This window comes from Alligator mississippiensis, chromosome 1 (assembly GCF_030867095.1).
Source record: "Alligator mississippiensis isolate rAllMis1 chromosome 1, rAllMis1, whole genome shotgun sequence".
NCBI lineage: Eukaryota > Metazoa > Chordata > Crocodylia > Alligatoridae > Alligator > Alligator mississippiensis.
Genome location: NC_081824.1, coordinates 354,032,231 through 354,053,793, shown reverse-complemented (window position 1 = coordinate 354,053,793; position 21,563 = coordinate 354,032,231). Strand labels below are relative to the sequence as shown.

At 43.5% G+C, this 21,563-nt stretch overlaps 1 protein-coding gene across 7 annotated transcripts in view; it reads right to left on the bottom strand.

Annotated features, from left to right (window-relative positions):
- CARS2 (cysteinyl-tRNA synthetase 2, mitochondrial) overlaps nt 1-13,177 on the bottom strand; it is a 49,090-nt gene extending 35,913 nt beyond the window's left edge. For 2 of the 7 annotated variants that reach the window (XR_009459202.1, XM_059721081.1), the window contains exons 1-5: nt 13,069-13,164; nt 11,372-11,489; nt 5,138-5,209; nt 3,743-3,848; nt 2,326-2,409 (exon numbers count right to left, since the gene is read on the bottom strand). Coding sequence is in view for 5 of the 7 variants with exons in the window: in XM_059721081.1 (XP_059577064.1) it covers nt 2,326-2,409; nt 3,743-3,848; nt 5,138-5,209; nt 11,372-11,489; nt 13,069-13,112 (424 nt within the window). In the remaining 2 variants the exon portion in view is untranslated. Of the gene's footprint in view, nt 1-2,325; nt 2,410-3,742; nt 3,849-5,137; nt 5,210-11,371; nt 11,490-13,068 lie in introns of all 7 variants that reach the window. The other 5 variants (XR_009459203.1, XM_059721083.1, XM_059721080.1 and 2 more) reach the window with 5 other exon arrangements.
- Between the last annotated feature and the right edge of the window lie 8,386 nt (nt 13,178-21,563).

The following is a 21,563-nucleotide window of genomic DNA, read 5'->3' as shown; positions in this document are numbered from 1 at the left end:
ACAACAAAAACAGCCAAACTTGTAACCTCATCAAAAAATAAGTCAGGTTTGTTTAACAGACCTATTTTCCATAAAGCCATGTTGACTGGCATCTTTTATCAAATGAATCCCCCCATATCGTCCTTCCTGTTATTCTACCTGGGATTGAGGTCAGGTTGACCAGCCTCTAGTTATTCATTCCTCACTTACCCTTTTTGAATACTGGCCCTTCCTTCTGGATCCCGGATTAAACAGTAACAAGAAATTCCTCCTGCATCACTGACATTAACGGGAGCTTGTTTTTTTTCCTTTTGACTTGAATGGAAACAGGATCAAACCCTCATTGATCATAGATTTTAAAACCTGACCATACTAATAGATAAGTGTTTGCCACAATCAAAAAGCAAATCTTAAAGCTGATCATGATTTTTATATACACAGTAACTGAGAGGAAACCTCCAAAGCTCACTTTTAAGAGCTGATTTATATCAAAGAGCAGTGAGAAAGTGTTGCCTACATAGCACCTGTTCCTCTGGCTAATTCTATTTTTGATACTGCTATACCTCCATATACTACTGTACTTTGTTCTACTGATGGCATGCCATCTCATTCAGATATGAGAACACTTGCATAGAAAGAAAAGAACAACTCATTTTGATCCCCCAAATTAAAAGCAAAGTAAGTTGTAAAGATCACAAGCCCTATCTGGATGTCTGATGCTTCCACATTTCTACTGCCAGTAACAGCCACTATAAAAGGAGTTTCAAAAGAAGTTCCAGCAGTAACTCCACAAGACTGGAGTACTAAATGCAGGTCCCCCTCAAAGTTAACACGAGCCAACAGAGCTTAATGCAAGTCAAAAGCAGGCCCTGGTATAAGAGGCCTCAACCTGATAAAACAATAAATTGTTCTTTGCTGAAGTTAGAACTTGTAAGTACCAATATATAATTGCTTATTTACCACTGTATGTCTATAGTCAGTCAAGCAAATGACTGCAGCATAGCAGGCCATGTTGATAATATTTTATGTCTGAAGCAGCGTGACAAATGTACTTCCTCATTACTTCTGATGTTGTATGACTGCTGCAATAGATTTTGTCCCTGAACTGTAATCAAGAGGTCCTCACAGCTGCCCAGTACCTTGCTCTCTTGCAATTGTTCAGCAACTCCAACAAGATTTTTTTTTTTTTTTTTAAGTAAGGAATGGTAAATTTTAAACAGTATTACCCACACTGAAAACTTATGCCAAATGCTTCCATGTGAGGAATGAGTCGGGTCCACCTTGCTGTAGACTATACGCTGCCTTTAAAATGGCACTCACTTATGTCCTAGGGTCTGCTGCACATTTAACAAGCTCAACATATAAGAAACCACCAGAGACCAATTAAATCTGGGCCCATCACAGGCAGACAGGCCCAAGGTCATTGTGAAGGAAGGGAGGATATTAACTTCAAGGGGAGGGAAAAAGTCAGGAGCTGCAAGCAAGGATTTTCTATATGCTGTACTTAGCAAGGAAGCCAAGACTGTCCCAAACAAAACCTACCAGAGCACCTGGAAACTAATACACAGATTGGTTTTATGGTAGAGAACTAAAGAAGAACCTAGAGCTACCGTAATTCTTTCTATAGGCAAGTCTTTTTTTAAGACAGTTGTTTGGAAAAGATCCTGCACTACAGTACTAGACAGATGATATATCCAAACTCCACATCACTAATCAAGATTGCTTTGCTTTGTCCAAAACAAGGGATTTCTCACAGGGCAACTCGTTCCTAGAGTAGGCCAAAAAAGGACACGCACACAATTGGTTTGAATAGCTCATTTGAGAAATATCCACCATAGAATGCCACAGCAGCCAGAATCAATCTCTGGAATATAGTGTCCCCAGTCATTTGGGGAAAATCTAGCAGCATCTTGGCTAATCTAACCTCTCTTTAAAAAGACAGAAAACAAACACACTGCTAGCCCTGCTTTAGATTTCTTTGCAAGAAATAATCCAGGCTGTCTTTGCAAAGCTATCTTTGCAAGAAATAATCAGTAGAGCTGACAATTTATCGCTCACTGAACCCAAGAACAAGTTATCCATTAGTCACAGAATAACATCCCAATTTTCCAGTAAGAGAACTATACGTAAATAGAGTAAAATTGGGGAAAAGGTGGAATCTTTAAACACACAGTAAGAAAAAAACAGCAAAGATTCTCTATGGTTATTAAACAGTAGTAACAGCACAGTACCTACCATTTCAGATGTTACTATTAGAACTTCATGCAAGGGATAAGTCAAATGTTTCCTGAAATGTTGACGATACAAGAAGTACTACTATAAAACCAGTCAAGAATGTCAGCATACCTGTTTCTTCTTGTGCATTGGGATAAATACTAGTCAGCTTTCCATACTTGTTTCCCCAAGATCTGACATCAAAATAAACATTGCCTGTTAAAAAACAAATGCTGAGCTTTATTACAAAAGAGATGGCAATCACATTGCTGATGCGGCAAAAAAACTTAAACACTTACTCTAAGAAAACCATCTGCTGTGTATCATTTCCTGAAAACACAATTCTGTTTTGGAAAGTGACTGCAAACATGGCAGTATGCGTTTCCACATTTATCGTCTCTTAGCATGTAAAGATTAAATTTGCTCAGCCTGCACACAAGATTTTATATATATATATTTTTACTGACACTCCTGTAAATGTGCCCTGGAAACTGAAAGTCATGCCAAAATCTCTCCTGCTTTCAAGTTATCAACAGTACTCTCCAGGACTCAACTGGAGCCTGACAAGTCTAGTTAAGGTGCAGCCAAGTTCTTTCCATAACCACAAGCCTGGTCTCTAAAAATCCACAAAACACCATGTTTTGGAAACATCTGCTCTGCAGCATATAGAGGCTTCTCACCTCCCCACAAAGGCTCCCAGGTCCCTGACTTGCACACATCTCTAGTACAACAGAAGCAAACCAGTTCCATGGTTTCCTAAACTAGGACTTCTGCAAAGAAACCATATAACGGAGTCTGGCATTAGACAATATAGGCAGGCCTCGACTTACAAAGTTTCAAGTTACGACGTTTCGCACTTACAACGTTTCTAAATTGACACCCTGTTTCAACTTTGAGGTCAGTTTAGACTTTGCAACGCTTGATCTGATGCGACGCCATGACAGCGAACAAGTCACTATGTCACCCATCTCCCTGGAGAACATCTGCCCAAACTTCCTTAGACTCTCTCTTTAAGAAAGCAGACAAGACTCCAGAAAAACCTGCAGCCAAGACTCCTGAGAAGACTCCAGCCAAGAGCCCTTCAAAAAGTCCAGCAAAGTCACGTCAAAGAAGTCCTTCCAAATCAATAAGCTTGCTATGTACAATATAAATACATTAAGGTAGCTATATTACTCATCTACAAATGAATGAGTACAAAATTCTGGGTTATTTTTGGTGAAAACAGGGTATCGGGCCTCGGTTCAGGAACCAATCCCCCATTTATAACATTGTTTCCTATGGGAAAGTCGGTTCCAAGTTACAACGTTTCGACTTAAGACGCCGTTTTCAGGAACAAATTGTGTCCCAAGTCTGAGGACTGCCTGTAATGTTAAAAATCTACTTCCATTAAAATTTAAAAATACACAATGTTAAGATGTGTAGGAGCTGTATTAAAGCTATTTATACCAATATCCAGTACCTTAACTGAAATGGAAAGGTATATTATAACTAGATACAAGCATTATTAATACTCCTTATCAATACTGAACTGTACTGCTACAAACCTTACCTTTGGAGGTTGCATAGGCATGTCCATTAGCAATTATTTGTTCTATAAAAGAAATTATTTGAGGAATGTTTTCAGTCACTCTCATATATATTGTAGGTGGAAGAACCTTGAGTAAAGAAGCAGTAACAACTCATTAGCCTATGCATCCCATATTCTACTGACACGTTACTTCCATTTAATACAACAGAAGCACTTTCTGTAGGAACACTGTCAATTCAAATGACATTTTCCTCAAAATGTTGCCACTATTATAGTCCCAGTTGGCATCTAAACTGACAATTACAAAAAAGCTATCAAAAAATAAAGCCAGATATTTTTCTCCATTCTTCCTCAATTGATTTGCCTTGTACATTTAAAAACATGCAAGCCAGATGCAGAGTATTTTAAAGGCACTTGAAAGACAGATCTCTCCACCAAGCTTTAAATCAGACTCTGTTTATGCATTATTAATCATGTTACACTTTTGCCAGAATCAAAGTTAGACCCTGTGCAAACACAGGCTAAGACAGGGGTGGGCAAAATGGCAGACCTGGCTGACAGGCAGATTCTATTTCCCAGCAACCCCTGCCCACGTCTGGGGCTGGTTTCCATGGAGACCCCAGCAGCAGCTGCACCGCGATAGCGCAAGGCTGCAGTTTCCATGGAAACCAGCCCCAGCAGAGCTGGCAAGGCTCATGGCAGGATGGGGAGCTGCTCCGGAGCAGCTGGGAACTTGCAGCAGTGACAGCATGGTCCAGAACCAGGGCAGAGCCGCGATCTGCAGCCTGCATACTCCAGGCATTCAGGCAGTGGGTTGCAGCTCTGTCCTGGCTCCAGACCACGCTGTCACCGCTGTAAGGATCTGGGGCAGAGCTGCAGCCTGCATGCCTCTGTCCTGGCTCCAGACCATGTTGTCACCACTGTAAAATCCCAGCAGCTCTGGAGCAGCTCCCCACCCAGCCAGCACTGCTGGGGTCGGTCTCCATGGAAACCCCAGCCTTGCACTATCACCAGGCAGCTGCTGCTGAGGTCCCCATTGAAACCAGCCCCGGCCATGCAGGCAGGGACTGCTGAGAAATGGAGTCCACTGCCAGCTGGATTTGGCTCATGGGCTGGACTTTGCCCACCCCTGTGCTGCACTAAGAACTTAATAATAGTTCATCCCTTCACCTGAACAGTCAGTTTCTTCTTTACCAAAAGGAACATAAGGGGGTCAGATGTAACCTTAAATATTTTTTAAAAGAAAATGTTAAAAACAAACAAACAAACAAACAAACCGTACTTTATCATAAATTGAACATTTTTTAAATTAGCCAATTTAGGGGGGGAAAAAGCAGATTGTCGGTGCCCCTTTATCAAATAAACAAACTTTATCATTCTTTCAAGTTTAAAAGCTCAAATATCAAATATTTACACCTTTAATGCAGCCATATCTTGTTTAAAGTCTTCTTCGTAAATACGAGCAAGAGCTGGCGGTGATATATTCATCTGAAGAAGAGGCAAATTAGTAAGTCATAAATCAAAGGATTATTATAAAATATTGCAATCTTTTATCAGTTAGTTAATGGCTAATTGGAAGCCTCAGAATCCCCAAGGAAAAAAGTCAGAAAGGCATATTAATCTAACATTCAGTTGGGAAGCTATAAAAAGATATTTATAACATAAGTGATAATGTTTAATTTTTCCGTTTGAATTACAGAAATAATATTTTAATCCTTATTTTTATATGCGGAAAGTGACTAAAGTTAACTTCATAAATCTTTATTTTTATTCAGGAAAGGGCTTCACTTCCAGGGCTAATGTTAACAAATGTATATGGCTCAGGAGTTCACTCTGACCCCTTACTGAGAGGGGACACTGACATATATCATTTGTCAGAGACATAGAACACAGGCTCCCAGACATAAATCAGACAGGATATTAATTTTATGATAAAAGAAAAATGAGATACTTCAACTGGTCATTGTTACTCATATTTTTAATATAATTGGGAAAAATGAAGAGACAGTTACATGTTCTGGCAAACAGGGTAGCCATAACAAAATCTGTTCACTTCAAACTTAAACTTTGGTCGACAGCTAGACAGAAATGATCTTCACAACTGAACAAATCAGTGGAAAGCAGAAGTAAAGAGGCAGTTTCCAATACCCAGTATAAGCCAGGGTTTGAAACATTCACCAAAACAAAACCTTCCACAGTACATGTAGGAGCTACATCATCACACTTTGTAGGATTTCAGGTTTCTTGTATACCTTCAAGTTCTGATCAAAATGATGGAACTTGACAAAGCTAAGACACGGATACCAAACCACTCAAACCAGAGGATTTATGCACTGAGGAGTTTCAGGTAGAGGTGCACCAACACATCAGCCCGATATCAGATCGGTACTGATATAAAGAAAATTGGCTGTATTGGAAATAGTCCCGATGGGGCCAACAGTTTGGCTGATAAATGCTAGTGCATGCACGCAGCTGAAGCAAAGCACTCAGGCAACGAGGAGCAGAGCCCAGCAGTGTGGAGAGCTCTCTCCAGCTGGTAAGTCAAGTCTGTTGTGGTGGAAGGGGAAGAGGGGGAGAAAGAACATGGGGGTAGGGGGCAGATCGCACCCCCCCCCCCCCCCGCAGTGAGGGAAGGAGGGAGCAGAGGCAGATGGGGCACAGGACAGGGCTGCGGCTTGGGGGGGGTGCCCCCAGATCTGCGCAGGGCAAGCAGATGGGCTGCAGCTACAGGTTGGAGCTGGGCTCTTCTCGCTGGGGGCTGGGCCTTCTGAGGGGGCTGCAGCCACCCCAAAATTTCACTGTAGCTCCCTCCCAGCACCACCACTGCCATATGCCCAGCACAGTCCCGGCTCAACACCCACCTCCCTCCATGCAGGACACAGGCACAGCTCGTCGGGGGGGGGGCCTCCCAGCACTGCTGCCACCGCCCTGGCTCTTCCCAGCACGTGGGGGAAGATGGGGGTTGAGCCAGGGCTGCACTCGGTGCATGGCAACACTGAGAGGGAGCTATGGTGAAATTTAGACCTGTGCATATTGATTGATCGCAGGATGATCATGAGCTGCCAGTGCAAGACTGCTGAGGAAAAAAAAAAAAAAAGCTCATGCAAGAGTGTATTACGTGTGGTATATGCAATAGAGACTAGGTGGTACTAATACCATTGCAGAAGTCAATGATAAGACCCTAGTTAGGATACTCTGTGCAGCTCTAGTCACCAAAGTTCAAAAAAAAGATTAACCTGCAATGGAACAGTTCAAAGGAGACTCACTAAAATAGCTTAAGCTTGGCTTGTTTAGTTTAGCAAAATGGAAAACTGGAGAGAGGATTTAATCACTTTTTACATGTAAATTTGTGGGGTAAGCAGAGATGAGGAAGAGCTTTAGGGGCTGAAAAACAGCACTGGCACAAAATCAAAAGGCTACAAACTGGCTATGGATAAAATCAGACTGGAAATCAGAAAAGACTGCTAACTATCATGAGTCTAGTCTTGGAATAGTCTTCCAAGCAAAGAAACTTAAATCTCTTTAAGATGGAACTGGATTGGAAGGGAGTTCTGGTACACCACTCTGTCTGTGATGCAGGGCCATGGGTCTGCCAGGCCCAACTGGGGGTAAAAAGGTAGCTCCTGAACATGTGGGAGGCCCCTCATAATTCCACACCTCAGGACTTTTGACAATTCCTAGTCAAGACTGGTTAAGATATATCACCTTTCAGAAGCTACTGCCTTTTCTTTAAGGAGGTGGGCCACAGCTAAAGCTGGGGGGTCTTAGACTGGGATGTGCTCATGCTTATGCCATTATTTAGACAACCCAGAGGTTCTTAGCTAAAGGGTCTTACTTTTCCACTCAGGTCATGCCAATCACAAAAACTCAGGTCATGATGCAAATTTTCCCTTAACTCAGCTTGGCACAGACTATTGTGGGGTTTTACCTTCCCTGTATTTACCCTAGGATCTTCTGAGTATATACACTAATGAACTACTTCCCCATTGCTGCAGTAGTAGCAGATTGATAGGGCCCTCGTCTCCCCTGCTTTCACCAATGACATATAATAGGGAATTTATTGTTCAGGTATTTGTCTGATTGTAGGTGAAGGTTTGAAGTGTTGACTTGGGGGATTCCTTCAGTTGGCAACTATCTGCAAACACAGAGGACTAGACTCTGTGACCCAGGAAGACCTTCCAGTCCTATGTTCTAAAAGGAATACAGGTTTAGGTATGAGAAATAGACAAGGGAGCTGAAAAAATTAACAGCATTAATATACAAAGATAAAATCTACAAGGATAAAAATCTTTTGACATAAAAACTAACTACTTTGTCAACTGGGTTACAAAATAATTGGAGGAATACTTCTGATACAAAACCAAAAGAAGTTGGACTTCAAAATTAATTTTACTTGCTTTGGATATGACCCTTACCCCCACTGATTAACAATTGGCTGAAGGGCTCAAAACAAAGGGTAAAGACTACTGCCCATGGACTGTAGTACTAATAAATACAAAATGTAGGGCTTGGTAAAAACAAAACAAAAGCATCCTTTAGAAAATTATTGCTAAAAGCACCAATGGTTAAAATGTTAATAGTGACAGAACAGTGTAGAAAGTGATCCAGAATTCTTTAAATGGCAACATCAACTTCTTCCAAAACTAAAATATTCAATATGATGCTCCTATGAAAATGGAATTCTCAAGACACATTTTATATTTTAAGGCGCTGGTCTGTTGCCATAAAAACACACTTAAGGGGAAGATGAAGAATAGCTAAAATCTGTTCCATGAAAAGCATTATAGAGCTAACCTAAGAACTCTACATTTAACTGTGTGCGTCTATACATGCTATTAGCATTCAGCAATAAACCCCAGCACTTACTGAACTGGAGTTTATTGATCCCAGGCACACCACCTGAACACGGACCAGGGACCATAGCATGCTGAGCCAGGTTGGAGCAGCCTTGACTAACAATGGGTCTGGGGGGTCAGCATGCCAGCCCAGGACTGCTCTCACCTGGCTCAACATGCTGTAAGGGGACTGGCTGGGGCACAAGGGTGCTCCAGTGCTGGGCTAGCCAACAGGAAGCCCCCACACTGAGGCACAATTGTGCCCCAGCCAACCAGGTCAGCATCTACATGTGCGTTACTACACATGAAAAAACAATGCAGCAGGGTAGTACGTGTATTTACCCTGCATAGCAGCGCCACATGTGTAGACAGGAGACATTTACTGCAGAGCTAAATAGTGTACTCCGCAGTAAATGTCTTGTGTAGACACACCCAATGTAACCTTAAAACAAACAAACAAACAAACAAACAAACAAAACCCCATGGAGCTTAGGCCCCAAGTCTCATGACATGTTTACTACTGTTCCAGCAGGCAAGAGAGTTACCAGGTTTTCAAAACTACACATTAAAAGTTTAAAAATAATTAGCCTACACAATATAGCTGTGATCTGATAAAGATTTTATCAAATACAATAAGAGGCAGAATAATAACTCTTTAAGCTCAGTTGGTAAAACTGACTGCATTATCATCCTGTTGATAGAAATTTACTGTCATAAAGCTTTTAAATTTAGACTGTCATCCTAAGAAATCTGTGCAAGAGCTGGCAGTTACCAGTCATTTTTCCTAGGGACCCCGCCCTGCAAAGATTTTTAAACACGTTTAAAATGAAGCCTTTGGAGTTGTACCATTTGAGTTCAGGGCCTGGGTAACAATTAAAGACCGATTCCTATAACAAGATTCATATGGGCAGACACCATAGAGGTGCTGAGCACTTACAGCCAACTGGATGGAAGCTGCGTGTCATGAATTTTAGTGTCTCTATAACAACTAATTTCAAGGGCAACTATTGTACTTACTCAAATCCAAGATGAGTTTTTTCCCCATTCAACATGAACAGGGATCTGGGTTTTCCATTTGCCACTGAAAAAAGGCACTAAAACCTGGATTTTCTCATTTAAAAAAAACGAAAAAAAAAAAAAAACCACAGGAAATGGTGGGTTTACCCTTTCAGGCTGGCAAAGTTCCAGTCTGCAAGGGGCTGGGGGGAGTAGGAAGAGGACAGTCAGGCAGGGGGTGCCATGTAGCCTGGAAAGCGGCTCCCACTGGTAAGGGGGGGATTGAGGCCCCCTCAGGGAAGGAGAAAGGGGGGGAGTGGGATGGAGTCACAGATGGCTCATTGGGGGGGAGGGGGGGGCTGGCTGGCTCCCCACCACTGCATTGACTCTTGGGAGGAGGTGTATGGGGGGGGCATGTCCCCCCAGATTTGTGCACAAAATGGGGACGGGCTGCCCACTGTCAACTCTGGCTCCCCACCCTGTTGCCCTCCCCACCCAGGGCTTCCACAACCCAGTGAGCAGGACCCAGTGGAGCAGGACAGAAATGGGCGGAGAAGATTGATGCTGCCACCACCACAAACCCTGCACCACTATGGCAAAGCATCTCCTGCCTACCAGGCAGCAGCGGGAGGCACAACCCCATGCCACCATCCCCACTGCTGCCGGGCAGGCAGGATCACCTCCTGGCAGCACTTGGCTCCTGGTGGAAGTGTCAAGCTTCCCCACCCTGCCCACTGGGCTCTGGAGACCCTGGGGAGACAGCAAGAGGGCTGGGAGCCCGAGCATAGCCTGCATCCACCCGCTGCCACAGGCTCCACTCTGGCTGTGCCACCGATAAGGGAGGAAGAGCCAGGCTCTGCACTCTGCTCTGCCACAGGAACCACCACCTCCCACACACAGCAGCACAGGTGCTGCTGGGTGGGGCAGGGTGCTACAGACCTGGGTCCCTGGCCCCATAGCCCTGGCAGCTGGGAGTATCCTCTGGCAGGGCTGAGGGTCACAAGTGAGGGGTTTTTAATTAGAGAATTTGCAATTTTTTTTAAGTCAGAAAATTTATGATTTTAAAGAGAGAAAAATCAGGATCCCTGAACATGAGTTTTTTTCTTACATTCAGGGATTGGCCAGAAGTGTGGCTTGGGGCTGAAGCTAGAGCTGTTTCTACTTCCTAGTAGAGGCCAGGGCCAGAGTCATCATGTCCTCTGCCCCAAGCCAGAGCTAGAACCAAAGCTGCCACATAGGGTAAGTAGCAGTAGGGGAATGCAGAAGGAACAGGTGGTGCGCAGGTGCGGGGGAGGGAAGGGGTGCTGGCAGTAGGGTGGGGCCAGTGATGGGGGAAACAGGTGGCAGGGTGCATTTTTATGCAAGAATTACATGATCATTTTACTCTGTCACAAGCAGCCAAAGATCTCTGCTTTGCACTTCTATATGTGTTTATCACCAAAGCAAGATAATCCTGCAAAATAAAATGGTGGATCTTTCTATGTTTTGTTGAGCCAAGAAAAGCTAAAGAGCATTCAATGCTTTGCCAGCATCAGGTGGCATGAAAGCTGCCGTGGAGGACATCTTAAGCCAACTATTTATCAGGAACAAATTCCATTGAGATTTAGTACAAGTGTACATTTGGAAATAACTGATTATGCTTTGAGAGATGACAAATTAGCCAAAGTGTTTTGTGTACAAATCAATAGGACACTGGCAGGGATTCAGCACACCAATAAATAAGATCATAATGATAAGTTATCCCAGAGACTAATTAACCAGATTTCACTGTATATGAAATGCTAGAACCTGGTATCAAATTATGTATAAAAGTCTTTACCTCATTGGCTCTTTTAATTATTTTGTCATCTATGTCCGTTATCCCCATCACCATGATGACTTCGTTTCCAAAAAACTTAGTTAGAATTCTTCGAATTATATCAAATCTAACATAGGAACTGAAAGAGAAAAACAAAAGACTTAAATATGTATTGATGGTCATTTCCAATAATACAATCAACAAACAATATTGAAACGTCTATAAAAAAAAAACTCTGATTAACTTAACAATATCTATACAAATTTTGCAATTATAGAGAAGTAGAAGGAAAAAAAAATAAGTAATGCCCTTTAAGACATACACAATGCATAGATAGAATGATCTTCCAGAACTAGTTGTATTCTGGAAAAAAAAAGTTATGCAAATCTCAGTTGAACTGTTCTACCCTCTTCTGGCACATGTGACACATTACATCAATTTTTCTAAAGTAATTCTTTTGCTGCACACATCTCTTTAAAACAATATATGGAAGAGAATTTCCATCCTAATGTTAAGCAGAGGTCTTGCACTTCAAATGAATACATATCATATGTAGGAACTCTATATTCATCTTCTAAAATTAACACCCTGATTACATTCTGAGTCAGATTTGTAATGACAACACAGAAGTAAGCAAAATATATTAATATCACTGTGTTAAAATTATATGTTAAAAAACAAAAGGGCTAAAATATATATATATATATATATATATATATATATATATATAGCCCTTAAGTTACACAAATGCCACAGATCTTTTTGGCTACTAAGAAACAATGTTTTAAGGGTTTGAGAGATTATTGTTTAAAGTTATTCAGGGACTTCCTGACAAATTAATTATATTAATATTCGCAGACTTTGTTCATCTATAATTGATATGCCCCAGGAAACCATTTGCTACTGAAAGAATCTCTGGTCATATTTCCAAAGACGCATCTTTATTTAATCCCTCCCTTCCTTAGCCTTCACTTATACCCATGATTATAGTGTCTCAGCAAAAGGCTCTATTTGGCAAGGTTTGAACATCTTCAGCTCTGACCAACTTCAAAGAAAACTGAAGATATTGCATTCAGAGGGACCAGGTTCAGAAGGATATTCCCAAATATCTGTTTTCCATTTTATCAAGCATACTGAACACACCGAATCCTACAAACAGCATCATCACTCAAAACAAACCAACTGTACAAAGAGAATTGTGTCCCTCCACTCAACTGCATGGATCACATGAATGCATTTATATGTAAAGTGCCCACATCACCTTCCCATGAAGAAGTTATTTTAATTTTTGCTGGAATTGCACCATATTAAAATATGTTCTTTGAATGTAACACAAGATATTAAGAAACAAGTCATATTAATGAATCCTCAGCTCATGCTAGGTAGAATCCTAATTTATAAGACTACTTGGTTTAAATTCATCAAAACACCAGAACCTCAGGCTCATATCAAAGGGATCCTGTCAATGTCAAAAAACAAAAACTTAAAAATTAGATCTACCAGTGTTGTGGCTTTCTCTATCAGAACGCACACAAAGGTTGCATTGCTCCCCCTTGCTTTGCAGCTCCATCCCATTTTGGAACAAAACTACTGCAAGTATGCAGAAACCCTGACCTTTTGGCATTTCTGAGAATAGGATTCTTTTACACCTCCACAGTGAACGTGCTGACAAGAAGTAAAGCAGATGGGCAGAACAGTGCAACTGGTACAACTGATACCTGTGACAGGAAGGCAGGTTGTGGCCGTGTTGGTCTAAGGACATAGGCAGGCAAGAACCTTGTCTGCCTGTGAAAGGAAGGAGCCCATCTCCTGGGTTTCTAATCACTTAGGATCACCCAGTGGAGAAGCTGGATTCTAACCAGGTTGCAATTCTCATGTCAGTAAATTGATACCTGTTTGAGAATTAAGAAAAGAGTTGGGTTGGGCTTTTTTGTTTTATATTTTTAATACATAAATGCAGCTCCTTTGATACTGATTTTCCTAAACAGACATAAGTGGCATTATACAAAAGCACAACAACCACTTTTCTGAGCCTAGCAGGTACAACATACTAAACAAATGAGGTTGTTTGTGCGACTTTTTAAAACAAAAAGAAACAATGTCATTCTTTCAGGAATGCCTCCTGTGGACCATAATCTCACTTCCATTATTAATTCATTTCTGCACCTTTCTGTCTCATTACTTCCTTCATTAGCTGTGACTGTCTTGGCTTAAGCAAAAGCAGGAAAAAAAAATAAAAGCCAGATGTATGTATTAAAAAAAAATGAAAAAAAAAAAAATCAATATATTTTAAGAGTGTTTATGTACATGAACTTCACAGGCCACAAATGATTCAGCAGAACCAGACTGACAGCAAAATTTCTCCTCGTGTTGTTGCATAACTTGGCTCACACACACTGTTCGCATTAGTTCCCCAACATCTTTCCCAATTAGTTGCCCGTCTCACGAACCCCCTTCAGGAGAAAATTGACCAGCAGCTTCTAAAGCTATACTTCAAATAAAAAGAACCCTGCCCTGCAGTCAGAGACAACTACAGAGGAAAGATATGAAGGCCACTTGCAGTCATTAAAATTAAAAAAAAAAAAAAAAATTTTTAAATGGTGCTTTACTATGAATTTAGCACACCAAGCCCACACCGAGCCCAGCACATGCCCAGAAGAGGCATTACGTTAGTTGGACCCAAATCGCTCAACATCTGTATAGACTGTGTGCTTTAGCTGGGGCTTTTCTGGCTCTTTTATCTAATAGCCAACTGAATCAGCTATTGGAGAGAAGCACCAAAAAAATCCTGATGAAGTGCCTGACCTACACAGACACTGCAGAGCCAGGTCAAAGTAACACGCTGTTTCTTCCAGTAAAGCATGGTTCTTGTTGTTTTGTTTTTGTTTTTTATTTAACACCCGCAAGCAGCTGAAAACCGCAAGTAGTCAAGTTAACACTTCAATTATGTCTTAACTAAGCAAAAGAATTGAGGGACATGATTTCATAAGAAAGTCAATGCTGACAAGTGCAAGATTTTGCCCTTTGAAAGAGTAAACTAAGTTTATCATACACAAGAATGGAGTTTAAATTTATTCCAATGCTCTAAGAAAAAGAGACACACACTGACACCACTGTGGACAGTTATATTAAACAGTTCAATTAAAGCCTCTAATAAATACACAGCAAACAAATTACAAGGATGCAAATGGAAGGCATAGTTGCATTATAATCTCTATCAATAAATGGCACCCTGACATTTGGGATGCAGCACTCCGGTCTAACCACCCTCACCAAAAACAGAATATAGCAGGTTCAAAGATGAACCTGTGATTAAAAGAGAGGCAAGGTGAAACTTCCAGACAGGGAAAGACTGAAAAGACTGGAGTTGTGTAGTTCACAGAAGAGACAAAAGGGACTATATAAAAGGAAGAGAGAAGGGAAGAAGGGTGCTTTTATATACCCCCTGCAAAGGCGTGCAGAGGGAGGAGGAGAAGAAACAAATAACAGATGATAACAAAAAGGTGGAGAGGAGGAAGCCAAAAGAAAATCAGACTGAGGAAAAGAAAAACATTCTGAAAAAAGTCAAAAAGTGTGAAATTCCCCATGGTGCAAAAGGCCTGCTGAAGGCCATCTGCACAACTTAAGACCCATTCTTCAGCAAGAAAAAAACCAGGGAGAACAGACAGAGATGGGTCTCCATGCCTGGGCTGAAATAGGACAAAAAATTGGAACCGAGATAAGGAAGGAAAGGATAAATAAAGGTGGTAGCTTTAATACTGAGATTCAATATACTTGAATATATACAGCTTGGCCCCATCCCCTGCACGTGCCACTGCCTGGGCCACACCTGTCAAGCACCGAGCCCAGCCCTGAGAGCAGTGCTGCCTTGGCTGTGCCAGCCGAGCCCGGTCCCAGCCCCTGCAAGCAATATGTGTCCGTCTCCCAGTTGCCTGGCCCACAGTGAGGGCATCCAGAAGCCGATATAAATTGACCCCATATTTCTGGTCGAAGAAGTTAGGATTTTCATAGATCTGGTGTAAAAGTTGACTTAACTTCTTGGATCAGAAATATGGGATCAACTTTTGCACTGCCATCAACTTGTACACCATGAAATACAGGAACTCAAATGTGCTAAGGTCTATGTGATACCAGTTTAGAAGTGAGCTACTGAAATGTATGTTTTAATATTCTACTGAACTAGATATATACATTTAGCACTTGATTGTGGGGGACTAATATATATTATAATTTTTCTGCATTCCAATATATATTAATGTTGGAATGCAGAAAAGTTACATTTTCATACATCTTCTGGCAATGTACAACTTTAATATCTTACCAGGGTGCTACTAGATGCTTGGTTTTGCTATATGCCCTTCAATAACATTTACCTCTGCTCTCTCTCAAATCTTAGCACTCAACCTGCAAATCACAAAAAGGTCTCTGAGGGCTGCAGTCATCCTTCCTTTCATTACCACTAGATTAGAGAAAATTTCTAAAATGTTTTCCCTGTTCTAGTATAGGATTAATAATATAAAAAAATTAAGACCCACTACCCCAAAATAAGTAGGTGGAAGAACCTAAAATTAATTGCTGGTGGAGTAGTCATTTATTGATACAGTACATTTAATATTTTTCCTCAAACAGTTATATTAAGTTATTCTTTCAAAATGACCAGTGTTAGTGCTTAAATTCCAACAGCCCTAAATCGGTTTCACTCCTAGGAACTGCTATTTGAAAGTTAACATATAACATGCTTCATTTCTAACCCACCACTACAGATAAAAATGATACTTGAAAATAAACCATATTTAAGTGAAAATGATTCTTGTACTGTTTCCTGATTCTAACCCAGATTAGCCACCCAAATCCTAAAATCCTTCTCAGAACTGGAAATGACAACAGCTATAATATGCACAAAGGATATAGCAACATTTAAGTTTTGTGAGTTAAATAATGAGATGCTGCCAATTTTATTGAGCTTAGATATCAGCATTTAAAACAGATATATGGAAATAAGTATTATAACTCTCATCCAACAATTAAATGTAAAATGCAAAAGGAATTGCAACACAATGGGTTCAGAAATATAACAAAGCAAAAGTTAATACAGAAACAGGAGCCAGTGAAGTGACATGAGCTAAGAATGAGCAGGAAAAAAACAACCTTCCCTTGGAGATACAGCAAGATGTAATCAGCTCCTGATTTAAAATACTGCAGACCGTGATCTCTTGCTCAAGTGAACACTGGCAGGTTCCAGTGGTCTTCTGCAGGAGCCACAGATTTTAGCATTTCACAGGATCGAGCCGAGTTTTAGTAAAGCTGGTTGCAACTCTGCTGCATATGATCAAAGTATTTTCCAAAGTAATTTCTGCTCTGCCTATGCAACACATCCCTCTTAGAGGCCTGATGTGTTCATGCTTTCCTAGAGAAGCTCCAAACAGTGTACTAACCTCTAGCCATCGAGGAGGCTATCTCCAAACCAAAACTGAAACAAGCGGCCTGGGAAATGTAGGGAGATTTGCACAGTACCCACCCAAAAAGTACATCCCTCCTGTTCCTGTAGGAATAATGAGTGATCCGAAGAGTTAGAAAGGTTAGTAACCCTGAAATGAGTAAAAGGACCCTGTTAATTAATGAAAGGGGGAGTATTGACAAGTTTATGCTCTTTGGTTTTTATAAATGAAAAAGGAACTGAAATATTTGTATCAGGGGAACGGAAAGTTATGCGGGCTTTTCAAAAGGCTATACTCAATTCTCCCCCCCTTATCAACTTTAAAACAGTTCTTTTTAAACCAAGCCAACTGCCCTGTGCTGTTTTTCTAGATGTGGATACTGTAAGCAAACTAAATGTCAGGAAGAAATAATTCTTGCAGCATGAATCGGTCGGTCAACTGTGATAAAAAGAGCTGCCCTTCTACAGATCAGAAGGGCTAAATCTTATTCCAACTTTACATGCCTAAGGGGCAGTTATACAGTTGCATAACTGCAATTTTTGGCATTTATGAAGAATTTGGATTCAATTTCCAACTGTGACAGGATACGACCACACAAATTTAGGCATACCTGCTGGAAGTGCAACAGGGGAGTTAGAGGGACCTTGCAGCCTTAGCCTGATAACCTAGTGGCTAAGGCATTTGACCAGGGCATGGAAGACCCAGGTTCTAGGCCCCATTCATATAAATTTAACTTAAAACCTACATCTCCCACTTCCCAGCAAAGAACTCTAACCACCGGGCCATGCCTTACCCATCCCTTGGCTGCCCAGTAGGCAAGAAGAGGGCTAGAGAAGGAGGAAAGATATGTGGGGTCAAGAAGGGGTAAACAAAGCAGAAGGAAGTTCAGCAACATAGCTACTACCCTGGAAGATCCTGTGTTCTGGCCTTACAACAGCCATTTTGCACCTTGTTCATAACATTTGTTGAATAAAACAGATATAGCACCTTGATAGTTTCTTTCCCACTGGGGACCACAGCAATGTCCACATTGCTGACCATCCTACCTTTAGTTTAATTTGCCTCCTACTGGCCCTATATACCCTCCCCTCCTGTCTGCCTAATAGAAGGTTTAGAGTTTGCTCTGTCTAGTATCTAGCCCAGGGATGGGCAAAATGCAGCCCACCAGGCCATTCTATTCAGGCCATGGGGCCCCCCCAAAATTAAGAAAATTAATATTTATCTGCCCCTGGCTGCCTGTCATGCAGCCCTCAATGGCTTGCCAAAACTCAGTAAGCGGCCCTCCGCCCAAAATAACTGCCCACCCCAATCTAGCCTATGGCCTAGTCATTGGAACAATTTGCTAAGAAATATGCACTGGAAGTACAAACACCTTTCAGGTGAAAGAGGCCTAGAACTAAGGTCTCGTAGTACCTGGTTGAGTGCCCTAACCACTAGCCTATGGGGCAAAGGAGGAGGACCCTTCTCCTCTTCCAACTTGTTGTGGTTTCTCTGCAAATAAGTTTTGGGAACTTGTTCCATATTAAATCTGTGCCCAAGAGCTTCTGTTCCAATGTGGCGCCTTCACAGACAGCATGGAGCCTTCTGAACATGCTCTCAAGGAAAGTATAGGTCACAACTACACAGAAGCCAAACCCTGTTTAAGCACCAAAAATTGCAGTCGCACAGCTGTGCAAGTGCCACTTAGGTATGTAAAAGATGAAGCAGGATTTCATACAAACATAGAGAAGCTGGGCTGGAAGGGACCTCCAGAGGTCTAGTCCAACCCCCTGCCTAAGGCAGGATCATTCCTATCCAAACCACCCCATGCAAACCATCATCTAAACTCTATATAAGAGTAAAATAATTTAGTCCTATGTGTCTTTCAGTCTGTCTGCACTAGAAGACATGCAAAAACATAAGAACAAACTGCTCTGTTGCAAGTGACCTTAAATGTTAATGAAATACGAACTCAGCTGTTAACACAATTCTCTATTTTTCTTGTCAATCCAAATTACCTCCAGCTTCTCAGCCACTCTTGTCCTGCGTTTCAAACTGAACTGCACAGCAAACTCATCCCTGTTATGCACCAATTGTGTTCTGCAAGCACAATCCACAATCATTCATGCATCCCAACAGATGCTTCCCCTGAAAATTAACTCATCTGTTTGAGCCGGGACTTGCCAGCACCATCAGAAACTGGGTGTATCCACTCACTAAGGGCTGACCAAACCCTGACATAGAGAACAGGCCTCTTCATTTGGTTTCTTCCGATCATTAATGCTACCACATACCTGCCACACCCCAAGCTGCACTTGGAAAAGGGGCACCTCAACGTGCTTGCCCAAAACTCATTTCCAAGGTGGGGTGGCAATGAAAAAAAAAAAAAAAAAGATCCTTTGAACCAAACGAGCCACGTTTCACGAGACCATGAGTTTTTGTTTTTAGCTTCTAGGTCAGCGGCTGCACAACTTTCTCTGATGCAAGGCGTCAATGCCGTACCAACTAAGTTTGGTTCCCGGGGCAAAGTCTGCAGCAGCAGTCTTCCCTTGCCCCATGTACACATCCAGGGGGGCACACGCCCCCTCAATGATTGCCCAAGAACACACGCAGCGGCAGGTGCCACCCTTCCCCCATCCCTACGCCCCCCGAAAACGAGCCGCTCACAGCTCCCCCCACCTTTGCTTTGACACCTGGGGCAGTCACCCCGCTCGCCCCCCTTGCTGCGCACTGCATAGCCTCGCGGTGCCTCTGGGAAGACCTCAGCGCCTTTGGGAAGACACTGGCTTAGTGCCCCCATTTTTTCTTAGCTTCCGGAGAACTAACGGGGCCGTTTTCCTGCCGTGCAAGAATACCCTAAAAGACCCCACTGCCGCATGAAACCTCTGGGGTTATATCAAGGCCTTTTGGCTAAGGAGCCTGCCTCGAGCAAGGGGCGCAAGGAAGGTCCCTGCCAGCCCCGGGGTGCCCCTCGGCGGAGCAGCGCTGCTCGGGCAGAGGCCGGCGGGAACGGCAGCAGCCCGCCAGCCCCCCCGGCTCTGCAGCGCGCGGCACTCACCAGGCATGGCCCAGGTGCGCGTGGTCGTACACGGTGGGCCCGCAGCTGTACCTGCAACAGACGCAGCCCGTGAGTGGTGGCGGCGGCGGCACCCCCGGCCCGCCCGCCCCAGCCCCGCAAGGCGCTACCAGGTGACCGCCGCCGCGCGGGCCACGACGAGGGGCTCCTTGCGGCCGCTCAGGCTGTTGTAGGTCAGGACGCCCGTGTCCCGCCCCGCCGGCGGCAGCCAGCGCCGCCCGCCGCCGCCACAGCCCCGCCAGCAGCCCGCCCGCGCCCGCACCCGCGCCCTAGCCCGCAGCGCCCCAGCGCCCAGCCGCGCTCGCAGCATGTCGGCGCCCGGCCGGGAGGGAGGGAGGGAAGCAGGGCGGGAACTGCGGCGGCTCCTCCCTGCCCGCCGAGCCGCCTGTAGCTACAGGCAGCAGGGGGGTAGCTACAGCCCGAGCAGCAGGAAGAGGAGGGACTTGCGGCACCTGCCTCCGCCTCCACCTCCTTGCTTCGGCCGCTGAGCGCTGCCAGCAGCCTCTCCGGTGGCGCTGCGAGGCGCCCTGGCGGAACCGGGCTGGGGCGGTAGGCGCGCGGCTCCGTGTGCAGGGAGGTGGCGACGTGGAGGGAGGTAGGGCCGGTTCCTCAAGGCGCTGCTACCTTCTGCTGGGGCCGTTGTGAAGGAGTCGGGTCCTGAGGCTGGCTTCCTCAGGGAGCCATGGCCCAGCCTCGCCCCAGAGCATGTCTAACTCTGCTGTACGGTTGGCCCAGTAAAAGACTTCACAGGAAAGCTTGTCTAACTACTAGACAATTGGTCTAGTAAAAAAAGTCTCACCTGAAAGCTTGTTTAAATGTACTACGCCATAGGTGGGCAAGATGCAGCCCACCAGGCCATTCTATCTGGCCCACGGGGCCCCTTTAAAATTTTGAAAATTAACATTTATCTGCCCCGGGCTGCCTGTCGTGCGGCCCTCGATGGCTTGCTAGAACTCAGGAAGCGGCCCTCCGCCCAAAATAATTGCCCGCCCCTGCACTACACAGTTGGCCCAGTAAAAGATTTCTTCGGAAAGCTTGTTGAACTGCTTGCTACACTGTCAGCCTGGTGAAAGATCTCACCTGAAAGCTCGTCTAAATCTACTACACAGTTGGCCCAGTAAACGATCTCTCTCCAAAAGCTTGTCCAGCTCTACACAGTTGGCCCAGTAAAAGATTTCACCCAAAAGCTTGTCTACTACATAGTTGGCCCAGTGAAAGGTCTCACCTGAAAGCTTGTCTAATTCTACTATACAGTTGACCCAGTAAAGGTATAGCACCCTGAGAAATCCTTGCCCCTCCCAGCTACAACATCACTTTTACACCACCAAACACCATGAGCACAGTGAGAGGCAGATCCAGGGGCGGTACACAGGTGCACTTGCACCCGCTCCGCCTTTGATTCCTGCTCCACACACAGTTTAAAACCAGCTGCCTGGCAGTGGCAGCAGCATTTCTAGTCAGGAACTGAGGAGAGAGTCAATTGATTCATGGCTCTTGATAATGTACCCGATTCCTCCTAAACTCTTAATTCCATGTGTGTTAATTCCCTCTTTCCTGGTTTGATGTTCCACCAATGGAGCTAGCCTTTGTTCTACCATTCTGCACTCTGTTAGCTTCTCCTAGTAAGGAAACTCCTATTTCACAGCCCTGCAGATTGTCTTTAGCTTATTCCAATTAAGTTATATTGTTTTTTGCTTCAGTCTCAAACTGAATCATACAG